This window comes from Aulonocara stuartgranti (assembly GCF_965226115.1).
Source record: "Aulonocara stuartgranti genome assembly, chromosome: 17".
In the NCBI taxonomy this organism is placed as follows: domain Eukaryota; kingdom Metazoa; phylum Chordata; class Actinopteri; order Cichliformes; family Cichlidae; genus Aulonocara; species Aulonocara stuartgranti.
In genome coordinates this window covers 6,953,056-6,973,160 of record NC_138953.1, presented here as the reverse complement: position 1 = coordinate 6,973,160, position 20,105 = coordinate 6,953,056, and the positions used below count along the sequence as shown (strand labels likewise).

At 40.5% G+C, this 20,105-nt stretch overlaps 1 protein-coding gene across 5 annotated transcripts in view; it reads left to right on the top strand.

Annotated features, from left to right (window-relative positions):
* The window catches only part of lrp8 (low density lipoprotein receptor-related protein 8, apolipoprotein e receptor), a 183,509-nt gene that overhangs the window by 130,143 nt on the left and 33,261 nt on the right, over nt 1–20,105 (top strand). For all 5 annotated transcript variants that reach the window (XM_082511669.1, XM_082511667.1, XM_082511668.1 and 2 more), the window contains exons 5-9: nt 6,514–6,888; nt 9,752–9,874; nt 11,034–11,153; nt 13,363–13,482; nt 15,557–15,682. In XM_082511669.1, the coding sequence (XP_082367795.1) occupies nt 6,514–6,888; nt 9,752–9,874; nt 11,034–11,153; nt 13,363–13,482; nt 15,557–15,682 (864 nt within the window). The remainder of the gene's footprint in view (nt 1–6,513; nt 6,889–9,751; nt 9,875–11,033; nt 11,154–13,362; nt 13,483–15,556; nt 15,683–20,105) is intronic.

Sequence of the window (20,105 nt, the reverse complement as noted above, 5' to 3'; positions counted from 1 at the left end):
AAAAATTTAGAATACATTTTGGTCTATAATATATCATTCCATGATTTCTTTTTTTAACTCCAATTACTTAATTTGTACTATGCTTTCATTTCAAAGTGCAAGGAGACATTAAACTGCGTAATTTAAAATTATGATCAAAAGCTGCCTCTCCCTCTGTCTACTTCTCAGTGTTTAGATTCAGAGTGGCATCAGGTTAACGTTTCAAAACGCCGGTGACACGCAGCCATGTTGTTGCAGGGCGATGCTGGGAAGTCGACGCCTCTGGCTTGTTCTTTCTCTGACAGTTTGCTGTTTTAATGATTCCAAGGGTAATGTTCCCTGACACACAGCAAATGGTACATTAGGTACCTGTTCTCAGAAATGTTCTCACACAATGTTTGAAGATATTTCTTGAATGCTTTTAAGTTGTGGAGAGCAAGAAAACTGTGAAATTCGTGAATTTTCTTATTGGTGGGCCAAACCCCCCCCCCCCCAAAAAAAAAAAAAAAAAACAGAGGTCATGTAATTCCACACTGATTTTAACTTTTAATACTGTACTTTCTCCTGAGCTCCAGTAAAAGTAGGTCAGATATGTCAGTGAGAGATGGAGGGAGAGCTCTTTTGCTCTCTCTTGGTGTCATTTGTACAAATATGGTAAGTATAGTGTGCGATGCATTACCATCACTCCTCTGCGGTCCCTTTATTATAAAGCACCGTTTCTTTGAAAAGGGCATTTGCTTTTTTTTTTCCTGAGTATATGACATTTGCCTTTGTTTTGGTGAGGGGGATTCCTGCTTTTGCAGGTTAGGTTTTCAGCAGTGACTGTAGGCAAAGTGACAGTTCATGCAACATCGGTCCAAAGTCCAAAGCAGAGATTACATTTTGGACCTATCAAAATGCTTTTCTGATGTTGGATAAGAATGCCTTTGTTTTAGTTTCATCTGCACTTTCTAACTTTTTAATAAATATTGAATAATTAAGCCAAAAAAAAAAATCCTGCTGTTTGAGGTTTTTTTTTTTTTTTTTTTTTTGCTCCCCTAGCATCAATCCTCATGAATATAGATGGCAGTTTGTTTACAATTACCCTCGTGTATCTGATGGTACAAGGTATGCTTGAATTGACACGGATGTGTTTTTTTTTATTGACGCTCTCGTGTGAAAGATAAGCCATACATATTGATATTCCATAGAGAAGATGATCATGTTGCTTGTCTTCTATACGGCCCATTAAGTCTGCTCAGTGTTAAAATGCTTTCGGGTGTTGCTGTTTTCTTCTTTTTTTGTTCCAGCAGAGCTGCAGTTTAGTTAAATGCAGCATTTTACACATCACTGCGAAGTAAATATTTTATCTCCATTTCTGGTTGTTAGGAGCTGGTCTGTGATCTTCAGCTTGCTTTACTGCTAGTGCACCTGGTGAACTGAAGTGATCAGACAAATGTACGTATGTGGACAAGATCGTGTGTATGTGTGCGTGCACGTATGTGCATACACACCGCGGCTCAGTGCCTGACATGTTAGACCACAGTCTGATTGGATTCCTCGCTCCAGAAACATTAAACTCACTGACTCGTGGACAAAAGCTGAGAGATGTGTGTGTGTGTGTGTGTGTGTGTGTGTGGGTGTGTGCCCAATATTTTTTTGGGCTCTTTTATTGTCCATTTGTATATTTGTGGCTGTTTGTGTTTTATTAAAGATTCTTTATCTTTTAATCTCTGCGTGTGCGTGTATGCATAGCTGTTTGCTATGTTCTGCTCCATGCTGAAAGAGAGTTCAGTTGTCCTTTAGATCAAGGTCAACGAGCTGTGCCCTATCTTATTGGTTCATCTATTAGCTGTTAACTGGTGGGTCTATGGATGGATGGAGTAAAAGCTTTGACCCCATGTTAAGCACAGTCACCTACAGGGGAAAGTAACCGTCAAGATGGAATTGAGTACAGCTTACTGATTACCTTTTTAAAATTGTAATTGGTCCACTAATCTGTTGGATGGGTGTGTTTAATTAACAGTCAGGAGTCTTAACTCTTTCAGACTACAACATCCAATATTTCTATTCTCAGATCTATCAGTGTATCCATTTCTAAGGGTTCGTTTAAGCCTGAATGAATGCAGAGGCCACCAACAGTAATCAACCAAAGACCAAAGTGATTTTGGGAATTTATCAAGTTTTAAAACTGACAGCAATCTATAGTTTTCATCTGATGTCCGAGCTACCGGGACACACCCACCTGGTGGGCAAAAACAGTACTGAGGTCTTCTGCTCTGCTATCGGGTACAATAATCACCGGGTACACTAATCTTTGAGATTATGGCACCAACATGTGAGCACGCCTCTCCTAACCCTGCCTCCCAGTCCCTGCTTCTCCGCAGAAACCCAGACTGTCTGTGTCGGCTCATTTCAGCTGTAGATCAGCTTTTTGTAATGACACAATTTATGTGACAAATTAATTAGAATACCAAAATTTTTCTGGTGTTACATTGTAAAACTCATTGCAAAATGTCTCTTCATATCTTCACTTTTCTCCCATTGATAGATTATCTAAGTAGTCTTGGCCCAACACAGGTAAACAAAACAACACTTTTGTCCTGCAGTAATACCAACGTCCAGCGTCGGACGTCAGGATGGAGTAACGTGTTTTGCCTGCTAGGTTAGTAAGTTAATCACTACCATTTTTTTTGTTTTTGAAAATTTCCTTCATGCAAAGAACACCAAAGCAAAACACTTCAAAAGGGTTGTTTAGAGCAACTCGTCAATGTTCCGTTGTGAATGTAGGATGCCTCGATATCTTATCATGTACTTCCAGCCTCGGTGGATGATGTTGAGATGAAAGCTCTGTGCAGGTCATACCGTCCTTCTTCCTTAATTATTATTATTCAAACTCGTCAGAGAAAGGCCGGCCAAAAGGTTCGAACTTTTAGTCTTGCTGTTATTGACAGCACTAATCACTGCATCACGCTGACACGGGCAAATATGGCTTTTCAGCATCAGCAAATTGTGTTAATTATAAGTGCAATAACTTTAAATTGTCATTCACAGAGTGGGCAGTCAGTGATGCAAAAAATAACAGTCTAAAGATCTCTGTAGGGTGTTCTTAGAGCTGGTTATGTGAAGCCAGAAGAAACAGAGATAGAACTGGGGTTATCTGAGACAAACCTGCTACTTTCTACTTCAGTAGTTTTGGTCATATTAGGCGACATTTTCACTTACAATTCCTGTGACCTAAGAGGCAAAAGAAAATGGCTTTGCAAGAGTCTAATTTTATAAGCTAATTTGTTTGAAGTGCTTTTAAGAACGCCTGTGTTTGAATACTTTAATTCCCTCTTTGGAAAGAACTGTGCACCTATTTAAAGGTTTGAAAGATGAAATTCTTTTTCTGTGTTAACTGGTGTGGTTTAAAAAAAGGAAAAGGGACAAAAATGGTTTTAATGTTACGCAGTGTCAATTTGGATCATTTGTGCTCTACCAATGTGGAATCCAAATATGACGTTATTGAATTTATGCGACTGATCATATCTATATACTCATTACATATGACCAACCCTGCCTAATGTACTGTTGGTCCTTCACATATTGACAGGGCTCCAAACTCCCTGAGGACAGGACTCCTTTGAAAATAACAGATTCATGGTTTATCACTTTTTTGAGGTGTGAGACACAAGAATGTCAGAGTCACTTGGGTGGCTGACTGTGAGAATAGGCTGTTTATTTTCTATATTTAATTTCCAGTTTATATCCCAGGCCCTGATATGCAGCAGTGCTGCCAGATAGTTATTGCTGCTTGTGTCGTACGGTACTGTGCAGAAGTCTTGAGCCACCTCCTAATAGTTTCCCTCCAAAGGTGCCATCACTCAAATAGCTATTGGCTAAAAACCTGGCACATTAGGGCATGGTGTGCAGTGCATCCTTAAAGACAGTATTTGAATGTAATGTCTGACAGAAATGGGAAGAAATCTAGCAAAGACCTGACACGTGACCTAAGAAATGCATCCCGCCAAACTACTGTTCAAGAAGTCGTTAATAAGGATCAAAACAAGAATAAAAGAAGTAGTAGTAGTATTTTTGGTTCAAATCATCAATTACAAGAAAAATCTTTCCCCAGTAACTTTACTGTATAAAGAGCTAACATCGCCAAAATGTCAGGAGTAGTTAGTTACTACAAGAAGTGTTTGTGAACTAAAAATCAAGAATGTGGGATACTGTTTGTCCGTGATTTGGAGAGCCCAGCGCTGCTCCCAACACAGGGAAAACCAATTCTGCGGGGGAGACCTACCTCGGCACTTGTGCAGATGAAGCCAAAGGGAAGATATGCTTCACCATATTTTCTAGTCTTTGGCTTAGAATGAAGTTGGTTTGGAAACATATTTGGCGATGCTTCATCTCCTGCTTTGCGTTTGTGTGGAAGCCCCGTCAAAAACCTGTCAATTATGCCAACAGCGTCCAAGCATCCTTTTTTTTCTCTTTCTTTTCATACCACGCCCCCCCTGCAATGGCTCTGCCCCACACTTTGGGAGCCTCTGATTTAAGCAATGTTTGATCATCTCGACAGAGAACAGAACAAACGGTAGCCAACTTCCACAGAGAAGCTTTGAATGTCCTTCAAGAAGCCTGGAGAACTGTTCCTGAAGGCTAATTAAAGAATTACAAGTAAAATTTACCCAAGAAAGTTCAGGTCGTGTTGAAGAATAAAGGTGGTCAAAAACCAAATGTTGATTTTCAAACTTTTTAGAATTGTAGAAACTAAATGTTTGCCTTACTGTATTTTCAGATATGTTTGCACTTACAGAAAAACAAGGGGTAGCTCATATACACAGTGTACTTTAGGTGCGGGTGTATATTGCGACTCATTAGTCCTTACAAAATAGCTTCTATTGTTTTGATGTCACTTTAGCATCTAGGGAAAAATGCTAGGGAAAACCTAAACTTCATTATAGTGTTAAGACAAAAAAAACTGCCTACTTATTTTTGTAGTAGAAGGAAGAACTATTATGAGCCAACTGTGTCTTTTGTCATTCAGTCTCCCAGTGGGAACCATACTAACAAGCTTCTTATCCCAGCCTTGCTGTTTATATCCCACACACCTGGCTGACCAAGCCTTCTGCTATAATGATGGACTCTTTAGAGCATAAAAGGTGTTTAATCTAACTAGAAACACATAATCGTCCTCGGGGATCTAGCAAAAATCTGTTTGAAATGTTCATAAAGAAAGTGTGTCTCGCTGTTGATGCAGAAAGTTTGAAAACAGTCCGTTTGTAACTTTATGCATCTTGCGCAACCGTACTTTCTGCTGGGGTACTGCTGATGTTGTTTTTGTGCTCATGTTAATTACTTAGATCTGAGTGGGGATGATTAGCATGCTAGTAGTAATAGCTAACAGGGAATCCGATAGCCTATTATCATAATGAGTCCCTTTGGCGTACTGTGTGGGTTGGTAAAAAAAAAAGAGAGAGAGAAAATGAAGAAGTTATGCCGGTCGCCCAGAGAGGAGCGTTGCATCAGTGAAGTGGTTTGTTTTGATTTTTCCCCCCCTTTTTTTGAGGAGATTATATGATTCAAATTGATTTGTCCACCCTGTCTGGAATTTGATAATGCCACAGCTGAAAGGAAACATAAGCACAGTAATATAAAACAACACCAACAGAACAACCACATCCACACTGAAATACAACACATTAAAAGCTGAAATGGCATCATACTTTTCGTCGCAGGTCTTTAGTTACCAGCCTGGAAAAAATCTAAATGCAGACATGGACATGAATATTCATTCCTGACAGGTGTTTCTGTCCAAACATTCACACACATGTATAAACACACACACACTCTAGGAGTGACATTTCTACAGCTGTGCTCATCATACAGCCATCCATATACGCTGGACTTCTGCTGCCCTCGACCTCGTCCCATACATGGTCAGCAGCATCTTTATATGTTGAAAGTATTTGGAGTCTCTTGAGGTGGTGTTTACGTTTTTTAAATATTTCATCATTTATACTTTTTCTACAGGGCAAGTTTATGTTTTCTTCCTGGTTCTTTATCCCTTCGCTTTGTTCTTGCACCTGCCGCATTTTGTCTTGTCAGACTTTCAAGGAAGCTGTGCTGGTATTCTTCAGCGCCACGCAACTGTCGACAGTTTGATCAATCTTTCCTTTTATTCTTGCCAATCACTAAAAGCTCCAGGGCTAAAAAGGAAACTGTGGAACGACTCTCTTCTTGTTAACTCTAAATTTTAACATTAACATTACTACCATCTGTTGAGAAGGCGTAAAAAGACATATTGGTGTGCATATTCCCACCTCTGATTGGGTTTGATTAAATGCAGAGATAAGTTGAACTATAGCCGTCCTTTAACTCGTATTTCCCCTGATCTACTCCCACTCTGAATGGATGTTTCTTAATGACTTGAAAAATGGCTATTTACTAAAGATATTCTGTAATTATTAGACTGATATTAATTTGCTAAATATTACAGGTTATAATAATCAATGAGAATTAAATAAAATACATATACAATTATAATTTAATGTACTTTTCCTCCTGCAGATGGCAAGGCCTGCCCCTCCAAAGACTTCCAGTGTCGTAACGGGAAATGTGTGGCACCGATCTTTGTGTGTGACGGAGACGACGACTGCGGGGACGCCAGCGATGAGGAGAAATGTTCGGCTCCCACCTGTGGGCAGCATGAATTCCGCTGCAACGACTCGGAGTGCATCCCTGCCCTGTGGAGCTGTGACGGCGACCCCGACTGCAAGGACAAGTCAGACGAGTCCATGGAGCGCTGCAGCCGGAGGACGGAGCCCCAGAAACCCCGCTGTCTGGTGAGCGAGTTCCAGTGCGGGAGCGGCGAGTGTGTCCATTTGAACTGGAAGTGTGACGGCGACCCCGACTGCAAGGATAAATCAGATGAAGCAAACTGTCGTAAGTCAGCTTTTTTCTTTTTGCCACCATGTGCTCCCCCTGTGCCGTTCGCTTTATTGTTGTTCAAAGCAATTAGAAAACATAGGAACGAGTCACACCACTGGCATGCTCCTTAATCAAAACATCTTTTTTAATTATCTTTGATTATTCCATAACAACGGGCACAATTCATCTCTGATCAGTCTGAGGAGAGTGGTAGTGAAGTAACTGATCAGCCTAAAGAATCCAGTTTTATTAATTTTAGAAATTAGGATGAATGGTTTGTATTAGTACTTTTGGATATTGTGTCATTTATCTTTACTTGAAGCTAATGCCAACTATCGCCTTTAATGAAAGTTACGGATGGATACCAAAAAGTAATCAGTTGTTTTGTAGAGCAGCAGCTTAAATGTACTGGAGGACTATGCTTTGAAGACCGGCTCTGCTCTGAACAAAGACTGTGTGACAAATGTGTCACCAAATGACTAAAGGAAGATCAATTCTAATTTTATCGTGACGATCCACAAATGTGTTGCCATGCAACCATGTGACCTGTGCAAGAAGAGACAAACCCATCTGAGCCTGTGTAAGGTGAAGGTCCTTCATCAAGCGTGACCCCCATGTGGTCTCCTCTTCACATGCCCACACACCACTTAGAGAGATGACAGCAACTTCACACATAAGACATGATACAAGCACAGTGCGCAGCCGCACACGCAGCCAGGTGCAAGCTCTAACACACACATGCACCCACAATAATAAGGTGTTAGTACAAAAAATAAAGCAGAAATCACAGAGTACATGTTGTTTCAGTGTTTAGATCACGGCTTGCCCTTTATCACAGTACACACCCTCCTTATCCTTAAATTAATGGCTGCTGCACTCCAGACAGAATTACATGGGTCTGTGGAGTCGTCTTTTACGAGATTGGAATAATTATGTCGGTAAGCACTACACGATTGGTCACTTTTATGTGGTTATATTTTGACAACAATGTCTAAATCTGTGACATGGTCGAAACGTCACTCTAAAGCCTCGAATCTGCTTTCTGCAGGTATGCTAAAATCCACTCAGGTCTGAATGACACAAATTTCATTATCAGACTTTGAGCATCGATCTTTGAGGATGCCCGTGTGCCTGCCTGTGCGTGTTATTGTGCAGAGTTGTCTGTGGAGAATTGACACGAGTGTGCACCAACTATGCATGCACCACAAAAGACCTAAAGGAAATATATATAACAGGAAATGACCCTTCATGTCTCCACAGCGGAGTATAATCATGACTTGTCTCAGCCATAAATGTAAATAAAAGTCAAACATGGACGATGATATGTCATGTATTGGTTTGAGAACTATGACCTTGATATTGGTGTTTCAATCAGACCCACTTTAGTCTCTTTGACTGGACCTGAGCATGTTTTAATGAGAGCTTTGACTTGATTAGCTAATGCTAACACCGGCTTTGTTTGGAAGTTCAATGCATTATTCACTGAGTTATTAACTGCTAGCTTGGAGAATTGGAAGCTGAAAATAAAATTCACTAAACATGTAAACAGAACAGCCGACAGCTTAGAGTATATTTTATTAAGACAGACTATTTTCCTAAAATAATTAACGTAAATATCCTTGCTACCAACTGATATCTTTTCCAAAACATTTCAAACGGTTGCTAACTGCCTAAAAAACATTTAAAAATAGACCAAAAATCTCTCTATTAACCAAAAAAAAAAAGGGAATCTGTCCTGGGTGTACCCTGCATCTCACCCCGTGATAGCTGGGATAGGCTGAAGCCCCCACAGCGACCGTGATAAGGTTAAGCAGAAGAGAATGGAGGGATGGCAATTTAAACGAGAACATAGAAGACAGCTTAGCACCGTTTCAGTGTAAATGAGGATTGTGACAATAACTGCATACTATACCTCCAGTTTGTTCTTTCCTCGTTCGCCTCGTTTCCATCAGGCTCTGCTCAAGCGACAAGCGACTGTGAGCAGAGTGACAGAAGGTTAATGGAAATGAGAAATGGTCACATCGTATCGCAACTTTCCTTCTTTCCGTCCTGTCAACGTTTCCGCAGATGGCAATCCATTATTATAACTATTCATCCCGGGGATTTATCATTATTAGCTGAGCTAACATCCCAATAATTTGGATGAAGGAATCGGCACATTTTGCGATGGTCCAGGCTTTAGCATGAACATCTGTTTGTCTTTATTTTATTTATTTTTTGTCTGAGTGTTTCAAAGTATGTCTCAGCTTCCCCTTTTCCTGGCATTCACATGTCCTGCTGCAAGCTTGCATTTAATTTTGCTCATTTAATAATGCCTCTGTGAGCCCGAAAACCCAAATGTGCCCAAACCGTTGTGTGTGGCTGTGTTAATACCATATTTCCTGATGCGAAGATTGTCTGCCGTGTGTTTTTTATCGGCTCCACAGTCATTGATCATGTCTGCCTCTGCTCCGTTGGCGGAGCCAGTCCAAAACACAACACATGAATAATTAAATAGCCAGTTAAAAAGACAAATGAGTTAAATAAACCGTCCCTCCACGTTAGAGCAAGCACAAATGTCTATATGCACATTTACATGCACACACCTTCTCAATAGGTCACTAGATGTGGGTTTGCTTCAGATGCTGGATGAATACATGAATGCTTTTCTTTTCGGCATAGCAGTTTATGAGGATTTATGCCCTATCAAGAGGTGCGTATGATAGATTAGAGCTGAATACTGGAATGCAATTTGAAAGGAAAAGGGCTGAATTTGACTTTGTGAACAATTTAAAATGCTCTGAATTTTCATTGTGGAACTTTATCATTGTCTTTTCGTGGATTAGACTAATGGGAATACTCAGCTAATTCTTAACTCTGTGTGTTTTGTGTTCCTCAGCACTGCTTACGTGCAGACCTGATGAGTTCCAGTGTGGCGATGGCTCCTGTATTCACGGCACCAAGCAGTGTAATAAAGTTCACGACTGTCCGGACTACAGTGATGAAGCAGGTTGTGTCAACGGTAAGCGTCTCGCGAGTACGGAAAAGGAGGACGGCCATGAAACAAGCAAACATCCCGATTATTATTAGAAGAACATATTGTTCTATTTTGTTTTCCTCCCAATAATGTTGGCTTTTCTTCTAAATGCAGAGTCAAAATTCCAGATTTTATTTAAAGTTTCAGTTTATGTTTTCAGGACTTCTGCTTCTCGCTTCTGCCTCCTTTCTTTAACTTCATTTACTCAAAAAAAAAAGTGGCCAATTACAACTTTAATACTTTGAACTAGCTTCACAGGAGCTATAACGAAGAGTAGCACAGTTGGCCTCTCTGGTGAGTTCGGCCCCATGAGAAACTTTAATCAGAAAAATGTCCACCAAAAGATAGGCTTAGAGGCATGGGAGGATAAGAGGCTGTGAATCTCCACTGCCTTAAATCTCCCCTGTGTTCCCTCCACTTAAATCTCCTGAGTGGTCGAAGACGGAGGTGATGATTCAAAGAATTGCAAAGAAGCTACAGCGATATTTTTATTTACTGTAACAACTCAGCTGCGTATAACTTGCACAGAACAGATATGTAGCAGCTGAGTTGCTTCGTGCATTTAATAGGCACTGGATGTCACATCTGCTACTCTTCTACATTTTATTTAGCTTCTACTTTCAAGAGAGTTAAAGGGCCTCTTTGATGGGAGCTCAGCTGCCTCTGGCTCATCTGTAGTTCAAACCGTATAATGCATATGTTATCCATGAAGCCTTTCTCTTTTTTTGAGCTTGTGTTTACTATTAGTTACCATACATATGATATGTCTTTCTCAGTAAGCTTCCCTAATTAGAATAGCGACAAACATTTGTTAACCTCCACTTAACTCCCTGTAGCCTGTCTTATTTATAGAACTAAGCAATTTAATGATCAAGCTTTGCCTAAAGCTTCTCACTGAGAGTCAAAAGAGTCAACCTTTGGGCTAATTATCTCCACAGACCACAAGAAACATCGACAGCATTGCTTTGCTGACATTTACTGTATCTGCATTAGAATCTTGTACTCTACAAAATCTGACGCGCCAGAGGCTTTCATCACAGTAGGGTTGAATTATTGTGTTGCCAAACACTAATTTGGTGCTCAATGTGATTAAAACACTTGCTAAGAGTCTAGGCTTTTAAGTCATCTGATGTCTTCACTACAGTTACAAAATGTGACGGGCCCAAAAAGTTCCGCTGTAAGAACGGGGAGTGTATCGACAGCAGCAAGGTGTGCGATAACGTGAAAGACTGCAAGGACTGGTCAGATGAACCTGTGGAGTGTGGTAAGATTCTTCGTGTTTCTTTACACACACACACATTAATGTGAGAACATTAGCTTGTTCAAATGTGGGTGGTCACTCTTCTCTATGTAAAGGAGATTCATTTGATCAAGGCTGAGTAAATCAGGATATTTCTCAACTACCTTGTTATGATGAAAGACCCAAACGACTCTGCCCTCCGGTGCGATCTTAGCCGAGAGAGCGTGACACGACTACGTTACCCATAACGTAGATTATCCACAGAGATTATCCAAACAGCACAGATAATTACTGCTTCCTCAGCTTTGGTCACACATTTGACACCACAAGCAGTGCAGTTCATCCGCAATCAGATGTAAGCGGCTGAGAAAAGTATACTTATTAATAGAATCATATCAAATTAATGAAACAAAGGGAATTGAAGCCTGAGATTTTACTTTATGTACACGTTAAAGTGTCTGAGGTTATTAAGAGACGCTGCACTTGACCCATAGCCTCTCTGAATTGGAGTGGGCTGGCATCTGTTGTGTCAGTATAAAATTATATGTGTGCGCACTGCCTTTGCATCCTCCTCTAACCTCACAGCTGATGGATATATTCAATTCGATTTTATTTTTACGGCGCAAAATCACAGCAACAGTCAAGGCTTTATATTGTAAGGTAGACCCTACAAATAATACATACAGATAAAAACCCAACAGTCATATGACCCCTTACGAGCAAGCACTTTGGCGACAGTGGGAAGGAAAACTGGAAGAAACCTCCGGCAGAACCTGGCTCAGGGAGGGGCGGCCATCCGCCGCGACCGGTTGGGGTGAGAGAAGAATCTGCCATGATTCCCATGATAAGAATTAAATATGATGATCTGTGAACTGGAAGTTAGCACACATCACAGCCAAGAAGATGGCGCTGAGTTAAGCCGAGCCTACACAGTAATATCACTTATTAGCAGTAATATAGCTTTATCTTATTTGTGAATGACATTGCCGGATTATTTTTGGTATTTAGTAAAACTCTGAATCTTACTCACTCATTCTGTGTATATGTGTGTCTATGTACATCGATCCACAAATTGATCCATAAATCGATGTGTATAGACACAGAAATATAAGAATTTTACTCCAACATTGCTGCAGACATCATCTCATACAGTTCAGTGTCTGTCTGGCGCTAGAATTAAGATGTTAGAAAGAGTTTATTGGTATCTGAAAAGAACCTCCTGCCAGCCACCTGCATGTTTTACCCATGCTATAGTCATTATAGTTTATGTGATTTTCAAAGATTTTAACTAAACCTCAGTACAAACTATACAACATTACAAGAGAATAGAAATATGGATATGAGTGTCCACATACTTTGTTTTTTGTTTTCTAGTGCTTCTGCTACAACCTGCTTAAACTGCTTTAAGCAGGTTTTCATGTTTTTGCCTTATTTTAGTTTAAAATAAGGCTGATACTCAGTTGCTGTTCCGTTCTACTATAAATTACCAGTCTAATTTTGATTAAATGCAAATCTGTGAAAGTCCATACTACTCTTTTCCTCTTCCTGTGAGTCTCCCTTAATGTCTTGCTGCCTCTCTTTTTCTATCTCTAGTAGTGTCTTAGTCTCACAGCAGTACCTGTAGCCTTGAAGCTTAAATCTTTAATGTAAACCGGTAATGAAGTACCAGCTTTAGCTTTCTGCAGAGATCCCTCTTCACTCCCTGGAGGGTAGTTGAAAGAAAAAAAGGGATAAATGGAGGCACAGAAACTGATACAAAAGGGAAAGGAAGGATGACTCAGTCCAATATGTTCTGTTAAAAGGAAAAAAAACCAGAGGAAATGGAGAGAATTGGATTAGAGGATGAGGGAGAGCACGTGCTTGTGTTACAATAGGCAATATAGTGCAGTAGCACCTGGGATAAGCAAAGGTTCCTGTTGGAAAATGGATCCGTTCCAGGAACTACTAGCTAAGACTACCGGTAGTAGAGCACACAAGAATCACACACAAACTTGAATTGTTGATGTATACAGACAGGACAAAAATATCTTTACTGGCAGGATGATTTAAACTGTCCATACAGACCAACCTGTGGGATTGTCTTCCTGTCCATCTTGTTCTTGTGTTGCCAAAGTTATTCTGTCTAAAAACCTGCTGGAATTTATTGGAACAATACTCAACTCTTTGTTTTATTTTTCACTGTTTCCTCTCTGCCATCCCTGCCCTTTCCTCTGCTGCCACTCTGTCTCTGCAGGCCTGAATGAGTGTGCAGACAACAACGGTGGCTGCTCCCACATCTGCAAGGACCAGAGAATTGGTTATGAGTGTGACTGCCCCTCTGGCTACAAACTCCTGGATAAAAAGACGTGTGGAGGTAAAGAGAAAAAAAAAGTGCAGCAGAGCTCCTCATACCTTGGTCCAGAGAAGCACGACCAAAGGGCAGTGACATTAATCAGCTGAACTTTATCTGTGCTATTCTGTGGTTGTTTTGTTCGAGGGTACTTTTAACTATGGCCATTTTCAGGTCCAAGGAAAACATTAACATGATTCATTAAACACTGCTGTTTAAGATTAGTTGCATTTGCTTTACCCGGTTGAGACAAAAATCTAGTATGATAACTAACTTAAATGCAAAAAATGGGGTTAGCACTCTGGAGTAAACTGCCTCATCTAAAGCTTGTCTTTTATGCATGTTGCAAGTTATTAATTGCATGCAGACATTCTGGATTTGGGAGCATGAATAAGTTATTTTAACAACCAGTCTCCTTAGCGAGGTTGCCAGGTCCAGAATGTAAGATGAGGCATTTGTAAAATGTTGGGATGCTGATGATCAGAAAGTGTTCCACCATAAAAAACAGATAAATGATGTACAGAAGAACAAAACAACAAAACATCAGTTCACAAAAACTGCTACTCCCTATTCAGTACTAATTACATTTTCACTGATTACCTAATGGGTCCGCCCACCCATTGTTACAGCCCTAGCAGGACCTCCTCCTGAAATCGTTCTTGTTTGGATGTGTCCTGCCATATCTCCTGCCTTTGGTGCCACCGTTTTTGTACGGCTGACTCCCATCAGCAATTAAGAATGCTTAAATCCAGAGAAAATTGAGCTCTAGGGCCAGAGAGAGCTTTGTTGGGTTGTTGCTGGTGAGCTGTGAGTATGGTGGTCTATTGCTCCTACTCTGTGGAGAGGAGTGTGTTTTGGTACTAACCCCCTTTGACTTATTTTTAGTTTAGTGATGATCACCTGAGTTTTGTTGTTTTCTTTCTTCAAAAGGTAATAGTGGCTGGTCTGTCTCTTTTAGTTTAGTTATTAATAGAAACATTAATAAAATCTGTTAATGTAATCATTTTGCCTCTCTGCCTCCTTTTTTCAACCCGGACACCTTTGTTACTTTCACTCAACCACTGGACCTTTTTAGGGGACCAAGAGGGGGCTTGTCCGGGATCGCTGAAAATGGGAGTTTTGGAATTGTTAGCATTTGGTTTCTGATTATTTTGCTTGTAAATGGCTTGTGAAATGATGCGGAAACAAAGTTCAGCTCTAGAAACCGAGAATCAGTTCAACTTACTGCTAGCTATGTGACTCAAGCTCTCATTACAGTTGTACAGGGACCAGATAGCCCTTAACAAAGGGGCTAATACCACATACTCCAGAAGCAGCCCCTGCGGACACAGCAAGCAATGCCATTGAATGCCCTCTCTAAGTTAATAAGACAATAGTTGAGCAAAATCCCACGTCCCCTTAAATATGCTTAATGGGATGCAGAGCTTGTCCCGTGTTCCACAACCAGGACAAAAGCTGCATTGTTTCTCCTTAAGTTAGGGGCCGACTACTGGATGGACTCTCCTCTCCAGTATCCCAGCACAGACCATCCTAGGTAGGCTGAGAAAATCGGATCCCCCTGAAGTTGTAACATACCCTCTGGTGCCCTTTCTTGAAGAGGGGAACCACCATCCTAGAGGGCAGTCTAGAGGCACTCTCCCCAAGTTCTATCCAATTTTGCAGAGGTATGTCAGTTGAAACAGTTCAGAACATCCAGAGGCTTACAAACTCGAGTCCAGTCTCATCCACCCTGGGGACCTTCCACCATGGAGTTGTTTAACTACTTCAGTGATCTTGCCTCCAGTATTGGGAGGTTCATCCCCTTTGTCCCCAGATTCTGGTTACGCTGACCTTGGAGGACCTTGACCTGTAGCTTTAACATCATTTCTATTATCCAGTTAAAACAGTGTTAGTCTGTTTCTCAAAAATATTAGTGTTACAACATTCAAATTTCTCAACAAAAGATCTCTCTTTTTTTTTTGAAGTGAGGATCCTGCTGAGAAAGGTTGTTAACATGCTAGAAACAGAAAATATTAGCTCTTTTATGTCTCAGTCTCCAGACAAATAGGACTGTGTGTGTCTTGATCTTTATGTCTTTGTGCCATGTTTCTCTCTGCAGACATAGACGAATGTGAGAACCCAGATGCCTGCAGTCAGATCTGCATCAACTACAAAGGGGATTACAAGTGTGAGTGCTATGAAGGTTATGAGATGGACCCTGCCTCTAAGACCTGCAAAGCCGTAGGTAGGGCATTTATCACACACACATTTTTGGAAGTGAATACACACACTGTCATTGATGGAAGCTCCCACCAAAATACAGTCGCACATACATATGAGGAATCACACATAGAAACCAACTCTCACATATTCAGCAACGGCGCTCCGACTCTAGCGCCGACTACCCAGTCACATCCTACGCAGTTCTCACACAGTGGCACTCCGTGAAAGGAGAGTATTGCTTTGTGTGCAGTTCTTGCACAGCAATCTGTGCAAAGATAAATATTTGCCATCTTTTTTCTGCAGCTCTCACTAATGAAAGTTTGCAGCCAGCTGCTTTTGCTCTCCCCAGAGTGTTAAGGGAAGGGTGTTATTTGGGGAAAAGGTCTGCCCACTCAATGCAGGACACAGGCAGGGTCTCTACCCATTGTTGGCTACAGCAAATACACTGAACAGCAGTTTGAATGAAAATAAAATCTTGTCCTCTAAGCTGCACTTGGCAAGTTTGCAACTGAAAAGAAGTCTTCCTTAATGCTATTCAAAACACAACTGTACATGAGCCCATTAGGTATACATGAGACTTGTTTGAAAGCACAATTTGGGTTCTTCTAATCAGTTCGCACAGTTTTCAGTCTGTTAGAGCTGACCTTAAAGATAACAATCCTGTGGTTACCAAGCCTTTAAGTACCTGCAGATAATGTTTCTATATATTTTACTTTAAGAAGTACAGGAAACAGACAGTCTAGAACAGGGGTAGGCAACTCCAGGCCTCAAGTGCTGTTGTCCTGCACTTTAGATATCACCCTGGGTCAGCACACCTGAATTAAATGGTTAGTTCATAACCAGGCCTCTGGAGAACTTCAAGACATGTTGAGGAGGTCATTTAGCAATTTGAATCAGCTGTAATTGACTAAGGACACATCTAGTCCTGCAGGACACCGTTACTCAAGGCCTGGAGTTGCCGACCCCTGGTCTAGAATGTGTTAACAGTGCATGCTTTCAAGTTTTTAACCTTATTAGCATGTCCCTACGATGTGTTGTTTCTGTGTTCGAAGACATATCGGTGAAATAAGCAGGCAACACAGTAGGTGACTAGCCTGACTGAACAAACCAGAACAACATGTTGCCTATGTTGCCACTGTAAAGTTCACTTTTCTTCTTCTTCCTATTTTCCAAAATCAGTTAACAGCTCAAACACGGATGGCTGAGGCATGGCCGAATTAGTCCAATATTGCAACTTATTTAGAGTAGAGACACAGAAGCAGACGTGGGTGGCTAGTATGCATCTCTTATATATGCATGAATATTCAAAGAAGTGAACATGCAAAGTTGCATCTGTACGGTGGCCCTGAGAGTCAAACGGACTACAACTTAAGAAAACACCAGCAGTAAGAAAAACGTTGCAAAAGCACACAAAACACAACGGAAATAGGAAAAAACACAAGGGAAGTGTTTCTGGGGAGACAATAACCCGACGGACCAGTTGCAGGAACCAAAATATGCTAAGAACTGCGCTGGGAGACAGAAGTGGAGGATCTATTGGTTTTGTGAGGAAAGAAAAGATGAGAGGTAAGTGTGTTAGTCTAACTATTAGCCTAATAATCCGTCATCAGTATTATATGAATCATGATAAAACACGCCTACCATGTTTTGGGTTCCTGCAACTGGTCCGTCGGGGTATTGTCTCCCCAGAAACACTTCCCAATACTGGAGGCAAGATCACAGAAACACTTCTCTTGTGCGTTTGGAAATCAGCTTTTTCCTATTTCTGTTTTCATGTTTCCTATTTCTGTTGTGTTTTGTGTGCCTTTGCAGCGTTTTTCTTATTGCTGGTGTTTTCTTAAGTTGCAGTCTGTTTTGCCTCTCAGGGCCACCGTACATCTGAGCCATATGAAGACATTAAGGGATTGCCTTTACAAAAAAACAAACAAACTTCTAAATATGCAATTTTAGTTTTCAATTTTAACTTTTACGGATAGGTACCTGCTATCTTGCTACATGTGCTAACGATTTAAAATATGTATACATTATATTTCTAGGCTAGAAATTACCTCATGTTCTGGTGATGTTAATTCCTTTCTACTCTCTATTTACATACATTGAGAATGGAACTTTTAACTGATTGACTTACACAGCAAATTACTTTTCGGCGAGAGAGAAAGGAGTGTTATTAGTAATTACGGTCTGAGGTTAAGTCATTACAGGGTAAACTGGTCTGATAATGAGTGCTTAAAGCAGAAAACAGACCTTCACTTCTAACCTAAGTGGCATAAAAAACAGCATTGATTGCTTTGTGTCTCTGTGTGGGAATCTTTATTACTGTTAGGTAGACCAAACATCCTTATTGGAGGCCAGGCCATTTATAAGATGGCAGCATGGAGAAGCAGAAGAGAAATGAGATAGATACTTACGCGGTATATGACTTATTTCTCTGCTCGTGTATACATACTGTTCATCATTACATAGCATAGCCAAAGGAGACAAAAAAAGAAGTCTGAAATGTGACTGGATGGATTCCTGTTTAAGTTGAGGATTGTTTATTCAGAGGAACAAATCGGGTTGGGACCATAAGTACAGGGATGCCTGTTTTGTGAAGCTGAGGTAATTTGGATTTAATGAAGCTGCATTTTGCTTATGAAACTCATTTCTAGACTCGCACGTGTGCAGCAACAGAAATCACCGTACATGTACACAGCGCATAAGTAGTTATTTTGAGGAGTCACGTCATGATTTCTACACAAATGCAATTCCCCTGCGACTGACTGGTTAGGAGGAATGTCACGTTCTGCGATGAGATAGGAAACGAACCCGGTGCCAATATCATATGCACATATTGAAGTTCAGAAGCTGTCATACTCATATCATCTGAAGGTTATTAAAGTTGCATATAAGTCCATTTTTAGATATGCTGTTGCTGTGAGTTGAGTCTGTGTAGGTAATTGTGAAAACGCTACGATGTGTTTGGTGTACAGTAACTGCGTTTCATTTATAATCCTAGAATGTGCTTTCTGTCTCTGCAGATTCATTTCAGAGTAATACACAAGTGTTACACCAGCAGTGCTAATTCAAAGTAACATCTCAGGCTGGAGTCATGATGTGACTTCTTTTCTCAGCTCTGTGTGTGTGAGCATTATATGGCAGAATCCAGGAAATTGACCAGATAGTCTCGTTTTTAGCTAATGGCAGCAAAGCAGGATGTACACACTGACGGGGTGAACCATACATGCGTGCATACTTGCAAATTAGGCCAGTCATGGCAGACGGCTGTCTCTCCCTGGTCCTGCCGGAGGTTGTTCTTTCCCACTGTCGCCGAGTGCTTGTTCAAAGAACTTGGCAACATTGATTGTTGGGGTTTTCTCTGTATTATTGTCGGGTCTTTACCTTAAAATATAAAGCACATTGAGGTGACTGCTGTTGTGATTTGGAGCTATAAATAAAACTGAATTGAATTTGATATTTTATCCTCCGGAGTTTGTCACTTGTTCACTACAATTAGCAAATCTAAGTTGTAACAATAAAATTAACTTCGTACTAATTAACACAGGCTTAGTGGCTGTATTAAAAAAAACCCTATTTAAAATACTTCAATTAAAGTCTGTGAAATTAAAAGAAATATAAATGAATACAATGGCGAAGGGTGTAACAGCTGTGGGACTACATAACAGGTACACTCGATAAATGCACGACAGGCTGCGGCAGTGATGCAGAGGAAAGTTACAAACTGCCTTTGGTCCAAAGTGTTGTGTTATTTTTCTGTTCTCTTGTTTCGTTCACTTGTGTCTCGTCATCTCTCTCATCTGTAGTGTACTGCAGGCTTCACCTCAGAGCTGAGAACAATTTGTACCTTTCTTGACAGTTTGATTACACACTTCTCAGAAAGGTTTTAAAGGACTGGACAAATTCTTTTTCCCCCCATTGTCAGAAGATTTTGCCACAGGACCAAAAATGTTGCTGAATAATGTCAAAACTCATCAAAAGTTGTGTCTTGTCTTCAATTATGATGTTATTTAGCATTTAATTCTGTTTGTCTGGAAAGAAACTGGTCAAATTAAACCAGAATTAAGGTTCAAATTTACACATCTTTATTCTCCTACTTTAACTGATCTATTAAGCACATCAGTGTTCTCATCATGAAAGTCCAGGCACCGACAATTTTTTATATATAAAATATAAATAAAATATAAAATATAAGCACATGTGGCCTTTAACCACAAGAATAACGAAGTGTTATGTAAGCGGCTTTGTGTTAACGAATGACAGGAAAGTTGAATGACTTTTGACACAGCTGTCGATGGGAAGTTCATTTCTGTTCTCCGCTGTCGCATCTGTTCGTCATTATATAGCACGGTTTGTAAGTCTTAACAACAAGTCTTAACAAGCACTTCTGACCTTGACGTGCGTGCATTTTTCCAGACATACCATCATCCTATTTACCTCCTCTAGTGCTG